Source organism: Schistocerca nitens, chromosome 1 (assembly GCF_023898315.1).
Source record: "Schistocerca nitens isolate TAMUIC-IGC-003100 chromosome 1, iqSchNite1.1, whole genome shotgun sequence".
Classification (NCBI taxonomy): Eukaryota; Metazoa; Arthropoda; class Insecta; order Orthoptera; family Acrididae; genus Schistocerca; species Schistocerca nitens.
In genome coordinates, this window is record NC_064614.1 from 1,183,224,493 (window position 1) to 1,183,237,922 (window position 13,430).

At 42.2% G+C, this 13,430-nt stretch overlaps 1 protein-coding gene across 1 annotated transcript in view; it reads right to left on the reverse strand.

The window, feature by feature from the left end:
- LOC126233298 (KAT8 regulatory NSL complex subunit 1) overlaps positions 1–13,430 on the reverse strand; it is a 283,178-nt gene that overhangs the window by 99,615 nt on the left and 170,133 nt on the right. The window contains exon 3 of the mRNA XM_049942855.1: positions 9,522–9,644. Coding sequence (XP_049798812.1) covers positions 9,522–9,644 — 123 coding nt within the window. The remainder of the gene's footprint in view (positions 1–9,521; positions 9,645–13,430) is intronic.

Below are 13,430 nucleotides of genomic sequence, written 5' to 3' on the forward strand. Positions count from 1 at the left end.
ACTGAGGATCATTCTGCGCCTTCTTGTCGTCGTTCAACATGACAATGTCTGTTCAACAGGGGAAAAAAAATGGACACACCGGTTTGACCTCGAAAAATTTAAGATTCACAACAATGAGTAGTCTGAGCGCTCCATGTTTCACGTAACTGGTCCATGTTCATGAAGGAAAACAACATGGCGTTTTGTGTGTGTATACGAAACAACAATATCTATTATTGTATGGTAAACAGATTACGTGGATTTGTAATGAAGTTCTGTGATGCTCGGATTAGGATCAGCTCTTTGACAGTTACAATTTGTGTAGGAAACTGCAACAGAATCTCTTTCCAGTAACAACGTTATATTGAACACCTACCTATTTATTATATACAAAATACGCCCACGGCGAAGCCATCAATGCCGCTGCTGATATGACACGTCATTCGCACAGGTAACAGACACCAAACAACAAACGGTGCTCCGAACGCTACAGGAAAAAAAAACCAGCCTGTCTTACACGGTAATGTTCGCAATCCGTTTGCTAGCGGACGCGTTTGACTGCCGGCTAGCACTGGGGTTACGGCTACCTCGTACGCTGAATCAGATTATGTGCGGAAACTAGCGGGTTGGCTTGACTCCGTGAACATTAGGACGCGCAAGCCGGCCGCCGAACTGCAGTCTTTCTCAAACAATTGTGATGAACCTATTGTGTGAAAACATTTGACTCTCGCACATCTTATAGCTTCATTATGAACTACATAATATTTCGTTAATGGTCGTAATTGTGACATTTCAGAATTAAGTAAACCCCTGCAAGAATTTCGGAAAGTATGCACTGAAAATAGAGGTTGCTATGATTTAACGGTTGGTTCATGTTAGGTTTTTTTTGCTGCTTGTGAAATATAGCTAACATGTTGAATTTTTCGTTAAACTCTCAAGAAAATTGATTGCATGTAAAGCGCATCGTCCCGAACTCCTGTGACAGGGAAAATGCCAAAATGAAATATTCATACAATTCTTCCTATCTCATAAATAGTTTGAAATATCGAAGTAAGATTTTGGCATATGACAGTATGAAAAAAGGAGACTAATTCGTTATATATTTAATATGCGAAACTTTTATATTAAACACAATACTCAAGCGACTAATGGTTTTTTCAGTGAAATAAGTATTATTTAAGGACCATAGATAACTGGTGAAACGAGAATTGCTGTGGGGTTGGGACAATATAGGAGAAAAATTACACTTTATTTTTATACCGAGAATCGGCATTTTCATGAACTATTGTCATATCTTTCTATCAGTTGCTGTTTCACATTTCCGTCGCAATTTTAATTGCATAAGTACGTTAATGAGATGAAAAATTAAAATCTCTTGTGCTTTGGCGAAAGAACCGGTTTTAACGTGGCAACAGGAGAACTTGGGTATTACTCAAAACTCGTCACTGATAACGTGTTTCTGAAGAAATATAAAGAGAATACTAAGCCAGGCGAAAATAAATCGCTACGGTACTTCTGTTGAAATTTCAATGGAGTCCTATCCCATGGGTTTCTAATAATGAATGACTTGGACTGAAACTGACCAAAGGAATTTTATTTTGTATATCAATGATCTGAAAAATATAAGAACATTTCAATCTGCACAATTCTGTCACCTACCTGTCAAGGTGTGAACAGATTACAAATTTTCTAGACGAAATAGTTGTTTTTGTTCAAAAAGTACATTCCTTTTTCTGCATAGGGGTTGGGAAAGAAAATATGGCATGTTATGTGCTGTTAATTGTTTTCATATTCCTTAGATAAATGAGATACACGCTGATGAGCCAAAACTTTATGACCACCTGGTTAACATCTCGTTTGTCCCCTTGGAACGAAATTCATTAGTCATTGCGTGTATCAGCTTGGTTGGTTGGTTTGTTTGTTTGTTTGGAGTGAGAGAGACTAAACTGAAAGATCACCAGTCGTTTCATCCGTTTATGGAGTACACGTCAAACGAGGGAGGCGAAAGGCAAATCCTGGAGAGCCTATATGTTACTAACACAATAATAAACGAGATAAAAGCCAGAAAAAAGACAGCAAACAGGCCGTTAAAAGATCAGTCATGACAAGGCATTAAAACCAAGAAATGGAAAAAATAAAGAGACTAAAAAGATTGGATGGGGGTAGAGGCCAGGCCGGGGCACCGAGCAAAGGCCGCCTAAGGACCCCAGGAGAATGAGGGGGGGGGGGGGGGGACAGGGAAGGGGGGGGGGTTATGGGGCAGAAGAAGGGAGCCCCTACCACTCCCTCAGGTGGTCAATGAGGCCAAAAAGCCCTAAATCACTGGGATGAATAGAAACCACCTTCACCGGCAATACATAACATCAGGTCAGTCGCTTTTGCGTTGTCACCACCAGAGGTAGCATGTTGGGAAAATTAACATGTCACCTCAAAGCAGCCAAAACAGAGCATCTAGGAATAATTGGACCACCGTCAGGTGGCCTCCACATCAGCAGTGATTGGGATCCTCACATCGGAGAATGTGACTATGGGGCACCCAAGAGCGGCCAATGCAGAGTCGACAGAGGATTGTGGATACCCTGTGAAGAGCATGCAGGGGAACCCTGTCACATGGTCATGGTAGCCTCAATTGTACTCTGTTTGGGTTGATCAGGGCAGACCATTCTGAGTACCATACTTCCAGCAATTGTTCGAGTATAAAAAAACCAAAGGTCCAGTTCTGGGATCCCCATTTCCAGAATCGGCATCCTGGTGACTAGTTTGGCCAACCAGTCAGCTCATTCGTTTCCCAAAATCCCAACACAGCCAGCGGTCCAAACTAAATCGACCAGCAGTCCATCTTGAAGGTTGAGGCAAGATCCCGGACAGCTGTAACCACTGGGTGAGGATAGTATCACTGGGTCTATGGCCAGAAGGATGCTTAGCGAGTCACTACAAATTAAGATACTTTTGCCAGTGCAAGAAGAACACAGCTAAGGGCTAGTTTAATGACCATCAATTCAGCAGTGAAGACACTGAAGCTATTTGGCGGAGAGTGAATGTTACTGCTGTGTAGACAGAGCTTGTTCATCCGCCTGCTGTTGAGCCATGAGTGAACACCACTTCTGAACCACGATTTGTCTAAGGACAGCCAAGAACAAGTGGCGATAAATCATGTGGTCAACGGAATCATTGTGGACCAAAGGATACTTCTGACACACATCCCAGGTTGGGGCAAATATGATGTCTCTCTGATGAGAGGTGTCAGTGGAGGAAGGTGGAGTTCTAAACATACGACACTGTAGGCTTGCAGCAATTGAAAACCCAGTTCTGGGTCACTTATTTGGGGGGGGGGGGGGGGTAGCTCCATTCCTGGGAAAAGGGCACAGTAATTGGGATGTTCAGGAAGGATACAAATGCATATAATGTAACTCAGTAGCTGCTGTTGGCGCCTGATAAGTAATGGAGGGACTACTAGGCTGTTCACAGAGCTAGTTCAGAATGCTCGTGTCATACGTCGACACAATGATGAACAAGTTTCAGTATCCGCAATGGTAAGGGTGATGCTGAACCATATGCGAGACTCCAATGCACTAGAAGGACCCCCCCAACCACCTAGGGGACTGGCATTAGTGCGTAGCTCTGAGAGCCCACTGTAAGAGGCACAACAGAGGAAAGCATCATCGACAGAGAAGGCGAGAATGTTGCTGTTGGATTGCAAGATTGTGTAATTTGTATGGGTTTAAGGCATTATACTTTTTTTTTCTGGCACCTTGTAATCTAAGTTTGTCCAGGGTCTTATACTCATTGATTTTCTTCTCACACTTGAAAATGGAGCAATCAGGAGAGCAGGGGAAAAGGATCTCGCCACTGTTTACAGAGATAGGTGTGGGGCACAAGAAATCTTCGCATGCAATGGATGTCCACAATCCCTGCAGACAGGATCAGTGGTGCAATGGGAAGACATATGTCTGAACATATACCTGAAGCATCTCATAGGACAAGGAACATAGGGTTTCGCATCACACTGGCAGACCTTCACCTTTACCTTCAAAATGGTTCAAATGGCTCTGAGCACTATGGGACTTAACATCTGAGGTCATCAGTCCCCTAGAACTTAGAACTACTTAAACCTAACTAGCCTAAGGAAATCACATACATCCAAGCCCGAGGCAGGATTCGAACCTGCGACTGTAGCAGTCTCAGGGTTTCAGACTGAAGCGCCCAGAACCGCTCGGCCACCACGGCCGGCACCTTGACCTTCTCAGGCAACTGATCACCGTCAAAAGCCACGATGACGGCCCCTCTAGCAACTCTATTTTCCCTTGACCCCTATGAACACGAAGGATGAAGTTCACGTCCTGTCACTGTAAGTTAGCCCACAGCTCATTTTCAGATAGTATAATGACTCCTTGGACTATACTGAGCCTCTTGTAGGGACTGATAGTCACAGGAATGTCGCTCAACATTTCACAAGAGAGCAGTGCCTGTGACATGGCAGATTACAACTTCCCTGTATTTGTCATAAATGCCCTCAACGAAAATAAAGCCTTTGTGGCCAAAAAGGTGTCCCCGTTGGTCATGGTACAAGACCACGTGCTGGGGTATTACTTTTTCTTTGTCTAGCCCAACGTTCCTCTGACAGCGTGGTCAGGGAAGGGAAAATGCTGGGATTGTATTTCGTAACATCATATGAAGCCTTTTCATTTCAAGAGACTGAAGGTGCCGCGTGACCATCAGCGGGGGAAAATTTAAGTTGCTTCACGTGTGAACTATCCATCATGGAGTCGCACCCAACGGGGCTCTTCCCATATGCGCCACCCAGCCTCAGCAATGGTTACCTGGACAGTAATCCGTTGCTAGGAGTCCCCAAACCCCCAAGCCCCAGTCATGATGGGCACTTATTCCATGGCATACATGAGGTGTGTGCAACACACGCAACAACAGTGAGATCCCAGTGTGGCCCCGTCAGGTGGCTACTGCTGTGCTTGATAGCTGGAACTATTTATGAGATACGAGGAATTTTGTGAATATTTCATTCTGGCTTTTTCGTTTGCGGGATGAAGACCTTCACATACAACCCGTTTTCTGAAGGCCACACCCTACCAATTTCAAAGACTAACTCAGTATGCTAGCTACATTTCACACGCAGAAAAAATATGACTCACACACATCGAACGCAAATTCATAGCGATCTCTGTTTTACAGTGCAAACTTAGCGAAATTGTTGCAGCAGCTTACTTAATCCTGAAATATCAGCAGCATTTTACTTAATCCTGAAATATCACAGTAACTATGAACTTTTAACGAAATGATACGCACTTTTTTGCCCAATACTTTATTTACAGTCGTTTGAGAAAGATCATAGATCGCCCGGCGTGCAGGTGACATTTTGTTTGATCTCTAGGGTTAACTGGCATTGTCAGTGTTCCCACCCCGTAGGCTGTGACGTCTGACAACAGCACTCTTGATTGGCCTGCGCAGGTATTATTCAAGAAACCTTGCAAGGCCCCACAAGGAAAATAGCACCGGAGCTATCACGAAAAGCATGCCCTATGGGCAGCCAGCTAGCAGACATCAGAGCCTGCAACAGCTCGCCGACAGTGTCAGAATGGGAAAGATCTCAACCGCGCTCTGGGAGTTTAGACCTCTCGGTGTGGGCGAGAACTTCTCACGACGTGTTCGCCTTAGCTCTCAGGCAAGAAAAACTACACACCGCATACCAGATTTCTGCGCTATTTCACAGTTAAATACGTACAGTATCATAGCTTGGTAATATATTTTGCTGTACTGATGCACACATTACATAGAAGCACCCATGAAATTGCGTATTTTGAGCCGTAAATGTGGCCGTGGCATGTTTCTGAGCGAAGAAATCGCCCCTTTTAGCTCCTCAACGAACAGCACACACTGGTAGCCTATTTAGAAAGTTATAGACTTAAGCCACGCTTTGCGGCAAATAAGGTAAACCATCACAGAAATACTATATAGAATTAAGAAACGAAAAATAAAAAAAAAAATTGTCACTGCAAAGACTCGATCTCACGTTAATATGATAAAATGAAGTTACACACAGGTGCGCTACACACTTCGCCAGATCAATACTGCAACGAACCGTTCTATAAACTTGTACAGTCATTGTCTGTGTACAGTATCGTCGCGATTGATAAGGCAGTGTTGGTGAATGGCAGCGATGTGTCGGCAAAAATAGTAATGAAAATGCTACCAGGCAGTGGACTACGAACGAAATTAATTAGTTTGTAGGTGGAAAGGCCAGCGCTATGACTGAAGTTATGTTTGAAAGTAATCGTTTTTGGAACTGTAAAAATTTCAGGCAATACAGCTGTATCTACAATTTTATATGACGTGGTATACATATTGTTTATATCATTACGTATATTGGGTGTTGAAGAACAGACCTTCAGGAATGTACGAGTTGTTCTGTAAGTCAATACAAGGAAAAACGCTGAAATAACATGTCCGGAAATCCTTCATATATCAGATATCCGCCCTATTTGGCTTTTGGACGTCTATGGGTATAACGATGAAATTGGTGTATTATTTCGTCGTAATTGCTACTGTACCAAATATTAAAGAGAATAAACAGCTGATGCTAGAAATATTAGTGTCACCGGCAGTCTATTTTTCACACTAATGGATTTAAGCATAATAGTATCTGGATTGGCAATTTTTGGTCCAATTATGAAGAGTATTTCTTGTATCTTAATCAGTATCATTCTTACAAAATTTCGATATTATTGTCGATTTCCACACCACAAGCTCTACAACGTGATTCTTTCGTGCCCCAAAATTATTCTGCCGCCTCATCCGCTCTCTCATCCAACAGGAACACGGCCATGTAAGTTTTTACTTTGCCACTACACGGATTACTAGTGTCGCTGTAGCCGGCCGCGGTGGTCTAGCGGTTCTAGACGCGCAGTCCGGAACCGCGCGACTGCTACGGTCGCAGGTTCGAATCCTGCCTCGGGCATGGATGTGTGTGTCGTCCTTAGGTTAGTTAGGTTTAATTAGTTCTAAGTTCTAGGCGACTGATGACCTGAGAAGTTAAGTCGCATAGTGCTCAGAGCCATTTGAACCATTTGAACTAGTGTCGCTGTACCCCGCGGCTCTTCCTTCACGCACAGAACTTCACCCTGCTGTGTAAACAACGTTTCCGACATCAGCTCTCCCAAGAAAAGACACACGAAGTGCTCGCAGGAACTATCAGACTGTAAATATCAGCGTAAAATCGCCCCTAGTGTAAACAATTCTGCGACAACCATTTGAGAGGATGAAACTGACTTGGAGCAAAAAGCTCTCATGTGTTCCACGCCCTTACACGGCAGATTTTGCTCCGTGTGGCTTAATATGCTAAGTACCCTACGCCATGGTATTCACAGTGGTTTGCGGAGTACGTACGTAAACGTAGATCACTCACATATTGATCGTTGAAGTTAACAGGCAGGAAACGCACCATCATTTGAGATACTGCAGTACCTAATCTGCATTAGTGTCGTGTAATCGGCAAAGTAGCTTCATAAAGATACAGAGGAATTGAAGACCGTGTTTTATTTTACAACGACATCGAGATAATGCCCGGACTGGCAAGAATGAGAAAAGATCTTTATTAGTTTTAAAGATGGTACCATCAATTCCTTCTCTTCGCCTTAAGTTAGTACACAGACATCAGCAAAAATTAGTAAGGATAACGTGACGAGATTTGAGGTCTACCCCTCATGATTAAGTGTGTCTCAGCCACTGTGACATCTCACCGAATTTAGCTCTGGAGAATGAGAAGAACAATGCGCTATTCCCCACATCAAGTACGGATTATTTGGGTAGCACTGCACTGAAGCAGAGAACTTGACTCCGGTAACGTCCGAGGCACTTCTTTCGCTGTAGAAATTTTGTCTGTGTCATTCCACTGTGGCGAAATGACAGTCTCTCCCAGTGGGAACTGAAAATATTTACCTGATTTTGGACTAAAAAGTCTCTCCACCACTGATCCGAAACAGACGTGATGTTAATATCTCACCCTGCCTCGAGTCCAGCTAACATATGCGCTCAGAGAGATTTTTAATACCGCTTACGTGAGCAGTGCTTACAGCAAATCAGATTCATGGTGAAAAACGAGCATTAGTACTGAAGTCGACCGAGCGAGGTAACGCAGAGATTTAGGCAGATGTCTTTTTCGGGAGGACGACTGCGGCTTTCCCACATCGCTGTAGCTAGACGCAGGACGTTTCCAAATGGAGAACGACAATTTCCTGTCCCATCCTTCTCCAAATGACGTTGTACTGTCTCTCATAACTTCTTGGCGTGAAGTTAGAATTTAACATCTTGTAACTAATACTGAACGAACATTTACAGGAGCGAGGAAAATAGTCTACCTATCGCAATTTCCTTGGACTTTGGAGACAGTCGTAAACAGGTGTCCACAGGTTACCCGTCCAACTAAAATATCGGCAATGCGTTTCCCACCACTAACTACAATGTTTACAATAATTCCATACTTGATTAACTTGAACTAGCCCAATCCACTGTCCATGTTATGAGAATCTACAATAAGCCAGAGAAATCCGACTCGACTCCCAACATGAATTTTAGTGTGGATATTAATCGGTGACGTTGGTTTGTGTGTTCTGCGGCATTTGTATGTAATACAATCGTGATTACAATGAAGCTCCGTCGAAATGCCACAATCTAGTCTGGCCTAAGGAAAACACAAGCTTGAGAACTCGAGATAATTTCTCTGCTTTAAGGATCAACCTGCTATATTATAAATACTGTAATTTCCCAAAAATTACTTATCGAATTTCAGATAATTAAATATCATTTAACATTTCTCATCCAGGTCTACGTTAATAGTTGAAGACATTACTAAGCTGCATCTGCAAATACGAAATTGAGATGCATATTTCCGTAACTAATGTAAAAGACTAGATGTTTACTTTAATGTAATCATTTTCCTGTGTAGACTCTTTTGTTTTTAAATAAACACCAATTTCTCCTGATTGGGCATAATCAAGCTACAATATGGCGGGTTGCTGGTAAATGTGTCGATTGCACCCAATTTGATTTTAAAAAGTCAAAGTGTGTTCTACTTATTTTAGTGTGTAACGTATGCTGACACAGTAAGAAAACCAGCATATGGACTGCACTTACTCCATTTTACATATGGACTTCAAATCTGTGGTAGTTGAGCTAGTACATTCTATGGTTGTGCGAAGTTCTTTATTAGGGACGTCGTCATATTTGCCTCCCCCCCCCCCCCCACCCCTTCCCCACATACACAAGAGACTTATGTATGGAATATAACATGCTGCAAACAACATACAATATCTTTTGTTATGTGCTTGATTATGCGTAGGTGGGTGAAATTAACTTCTAAATAATGAAATCATAATTTAATCTGAAAATGAAAGAATAGCCAACGAAAGAAAATGACTTCATTTTAAGAAATGAAAGTACCTATTTATTACAGTGGGACTGGAATGGCGTCTTCCATAGTACTCATAAATAAGCGCAGAAGCACAGAAGGTTGAAGAGGAGAGCACGCCTACCTGTGGATGTCATTGTGCTGGCGGATGCGGTACTCCAGGTCAGAGATCTGCGCCTGCAGCCACGTCCACCGACTGGCTATCCTCGCGCGATGTTGCGCCCAGCGCCAAGCCGCGCGTTTCTCTCTGAAACAACACAGTTTGCAGCTGCTATCAAATCTATACACACACAAAATAAACTCTTCGATCATGTTATATAATGTTCTTATTTTAAAGACAGTACTGTTACAACACAGAGATTTCTTTCTAATTGGCGAGCAATTCTTTTATATCTTAACCGTCCTTTTCCGTGGTCGAGGTCGCTAAATCTCATAGCGGCCTACAAGGTGATAAGATTCCATTTGTATCATATGACCGGAAATGGAAGGAACGGAAGCTGCCTACCGCTCACAATCGGTCATCAATGTAGTGAGTTTCGCTCCGGAGCCAGCGCAGTCTCGTATTATCCGTCACTTAAAGACGAAAAGTGGACTGTGAGCTATACGTCATTATCACGATACATCTTCTTCCTTTTCTCCGTAGTTATCCGTAACAGCACAAACGCCAACATTACATTACACAAACGCACATACTACATTAATCTAGACCAAACAGTGTAAATAAGGTACCATTCACGGACTGGAAGAAGGCAACAACAAACCACTTTTACTAGACCAAACAGTGTAAATAAGGTACCATTCACGGACTGGAGGAAGGCAACAACAAACCACTTTTACTAGACCAAACAGTGTAAATAAGGTACCATTCACGGACTGGAGGAAGGCAACAACAAACCACTTTTACTATAGTCCCATTAAAATTACTTTATAGTTGACATCAGCCATTTCCCACTACAGTGCTGCCATATGGGCTGCCGTTCGGTTAAAAGCGCGTCACTTCGGAAGTGCTGTTCATGTGACGCGGATCAATGTTGGAAGCAGCTGCAGTCAGGTATGGCGGGAAAGTGAGATTCTCTGCCCACAACTGATTTTAAGTGACCAACGACTGACCTGCGGCAGACGACGTGTTTTGTAGCTTTGAACTTACTCTCGTGTCCTAACTTAACCAAACCACATATTGTGCAATGTATCAGAGAAAAGGCGGTCAGCAACCTGCGACAGAAGTATTAATCACGCTGTTTTGTTCACTGAGATTAAAGCTGACCTATCCCAGCAAACTAAAGGCAGAAAAATATCAGCTCCAGCACTAACAGCTTCACTGGCTTCACGAGCTGGTGCGATAGCAACCAATGAGCGGTCCTGGTCAGCACTCTGTTACAGGTTGTAGGCGAGACAAGCTGATTACAAATGAAAAACTTAAGATGGGTACAAAAATAGGACGAAACAAAGTCAATACGGTGATGCAAATGATGCGAAGAAACATTAAAAATAAAAAATTACATTTAACCAATTAACTGAAAATACAGTGGTCATTATGACACAGAATTACAAATAAAACAGTCATAATTAGATTCGAACCCACGACCTTCAGTATGTCAGGTTTGTACGTTAACTATTGCCAACTACATTTCAAATTATAGTATTTATGCCTCTGCCTCTATAGTACCAGCTGCAAACGATGATCTGCTCTATGCAATAAGTTCCGCCTCAAACAATGTCGTATGGAGCCTATCTACTATAGAACGATCTCTGTGATGACGATAACAGAGAATATGAAGCCGAATCGCGACTTCTGCTAAACAATCCAGCAGTGGTTAGCTAGTGCTGTGCACGAAACGCGCGCGTGTGTGTGTTTTGGATGACTGGCTGATTAAAGGGACCAAACTACTAAGTCACCAGTCCCTTTTTCCTGGAGCAGACAGGTCTACGTGACTGTACCTCAGAGATTGCCTACCGCACAAAACACCGGGAAGACATCCCCAAGGTCTCCCAAATGCCAAGAAGGCTAAATAAGGAACAAAAAAGACAGTATTACTGATTTTGAATATGCATTTTGCTCTGGTAAATGAATGGCTAACTTTAACAATTAGCTACTAACCCGCCCTCTTTTCAGCTCAATTTGCAACTAGTCTCTAGCACGAAGAGTTGACTACTATTCTATTTAAAGCCGAAGCTTACTTTCACCTTGTGAGTGTTGAAAAAACGAGTCATTGCATAACTACTAATTTAAAACAGGTAGTTCTTACGCGCAATACTGACCTAGTGCTACCGCTTTTATCTTCATTTAATCGATCTTTCAAGTAAATCATTATCAGTTAAGGTAAAATCCACCACATTCGAGATGGTATTCGTTTGAATGTAAGGTTCACTGTTTCCCCTTTCTTTCAACAACCGCTACATGGCGCTGCTGATGTGTGACATTACTACAGTTTGAAAATTTGTTGTTATTGTTAGAACCACGGCAGTTCAAAAGTTTGCCAAGTAGTTTGTTTACAGTGACCAAATGAAGAAAATTTTGGGAAAAAATTGAAATGTCACGTGAATGTACACAACATGAGCTCGAAGCGCTTCGTTCGCGCAATCCAAACTGACAATCGTCGAGATGACAGATGGGAGCATTCGTATAGGCATTTTCCCATTTCCGTCGCTTCAATCAGCCTCCTCGTCGAGTGTCAGCTTTGATTGCACTAACAGTAGTACTATTTAGAAAATACTGTTCAGAACTGTTACAGAATTTCGTCATGCATGTTTCCACCAAAGAAAAATTTTGATAAGATCGGGTATAATCGGTAGCTGATCCAAGACACATCGAAGCAGTACGCAACATGACAAAAGAGGATCGACCTGAGACTTACCGTGAGGTAGAAACAACCTTATGCATATGGAAGGTTGCAGTATATTCGATTCCTGATGAACATTAAACTGTGAAAGAGAACAGCGGGATGACGCACGATTCGACCGAAGCTCATAAACAAAGTAGTGTCAATTTGTGTAAGGAAATATTCGGCCCTGGAAATGCTAAATCCATATACATATACATCACTGTAAAAGGGAGACTGAAGTTTGATGTATTCGCTTGAGTTAAAAAGCACAGCATCAAACAATTGTTTGGGTATCCCACGATTAAGACACACCAACTACAGTGGTTCGTTTGCGAAGACCTTGCGCGAAACCGATCGTTTATCTTTTTGGTACATTTCATCTGAGGCGACACATTGCTTTAGATAATTGAATCTGTCACAAAACTACAATAAAATGAGGAAGAAGATTAGAAAATGTCGCAGCATTTATGACCATGCCAGTAGCTCAAACAGATCAAAATCTCATTGCCGTTATCTATCTGATTTATCGCCATAGGAATTCTTTTCATTCCCCTCCCTCAGACAAACAAATATACATGGACGGCAATTTTCATCACCTCAAGAACTTGTTGGACCCTTGCAAAACCATGCTTTTGAGGTACCAGCATCAGAATGGAAAAATGTTTCCAGAATTGGTTCGAACTGATATAAAAGTGCATGTATTTTATAGGCGAATATTTTGAGGAGCAATAAAATGATTCGTATCAAGAAAAGGGTTCTTTCATTGTTTTGTAAAAACAAACAGGCGTGCTGAAATAAGGCCACAGATCAGATAAAAATTTTCACTCTTTTAGCTAGTTTTAAAACCCTTATTTCTCCTTCCAAGTACATCTTAAATTCATCATTTCACCTTTCAAAAGTTCTGGTAAATGTGAGAATCTTTTGCTCAGAGCAATTTAATGAAAGAGCGTCGTTCCATGACATTAGTTACAATTTGAGAAACGTCTTTATCTTAAACAATTCAGTGCACACATCCACTAATCACTTCGACAACGTTAAGCAAGCATGCTTTTCTTGGCGTTTTCCAGAAAATGGTAGGTTTTTATCCTAAGTGCCGCTCGAAACTCGCATTTATGCTACTTCTACCTGAACAGGAGAGCTGCGGCTTGTTATCCGCGTTAGGAACTATTTTAGAAAACCTGAGGTAACTTTTTTTGGTGGGTTTGTGAACT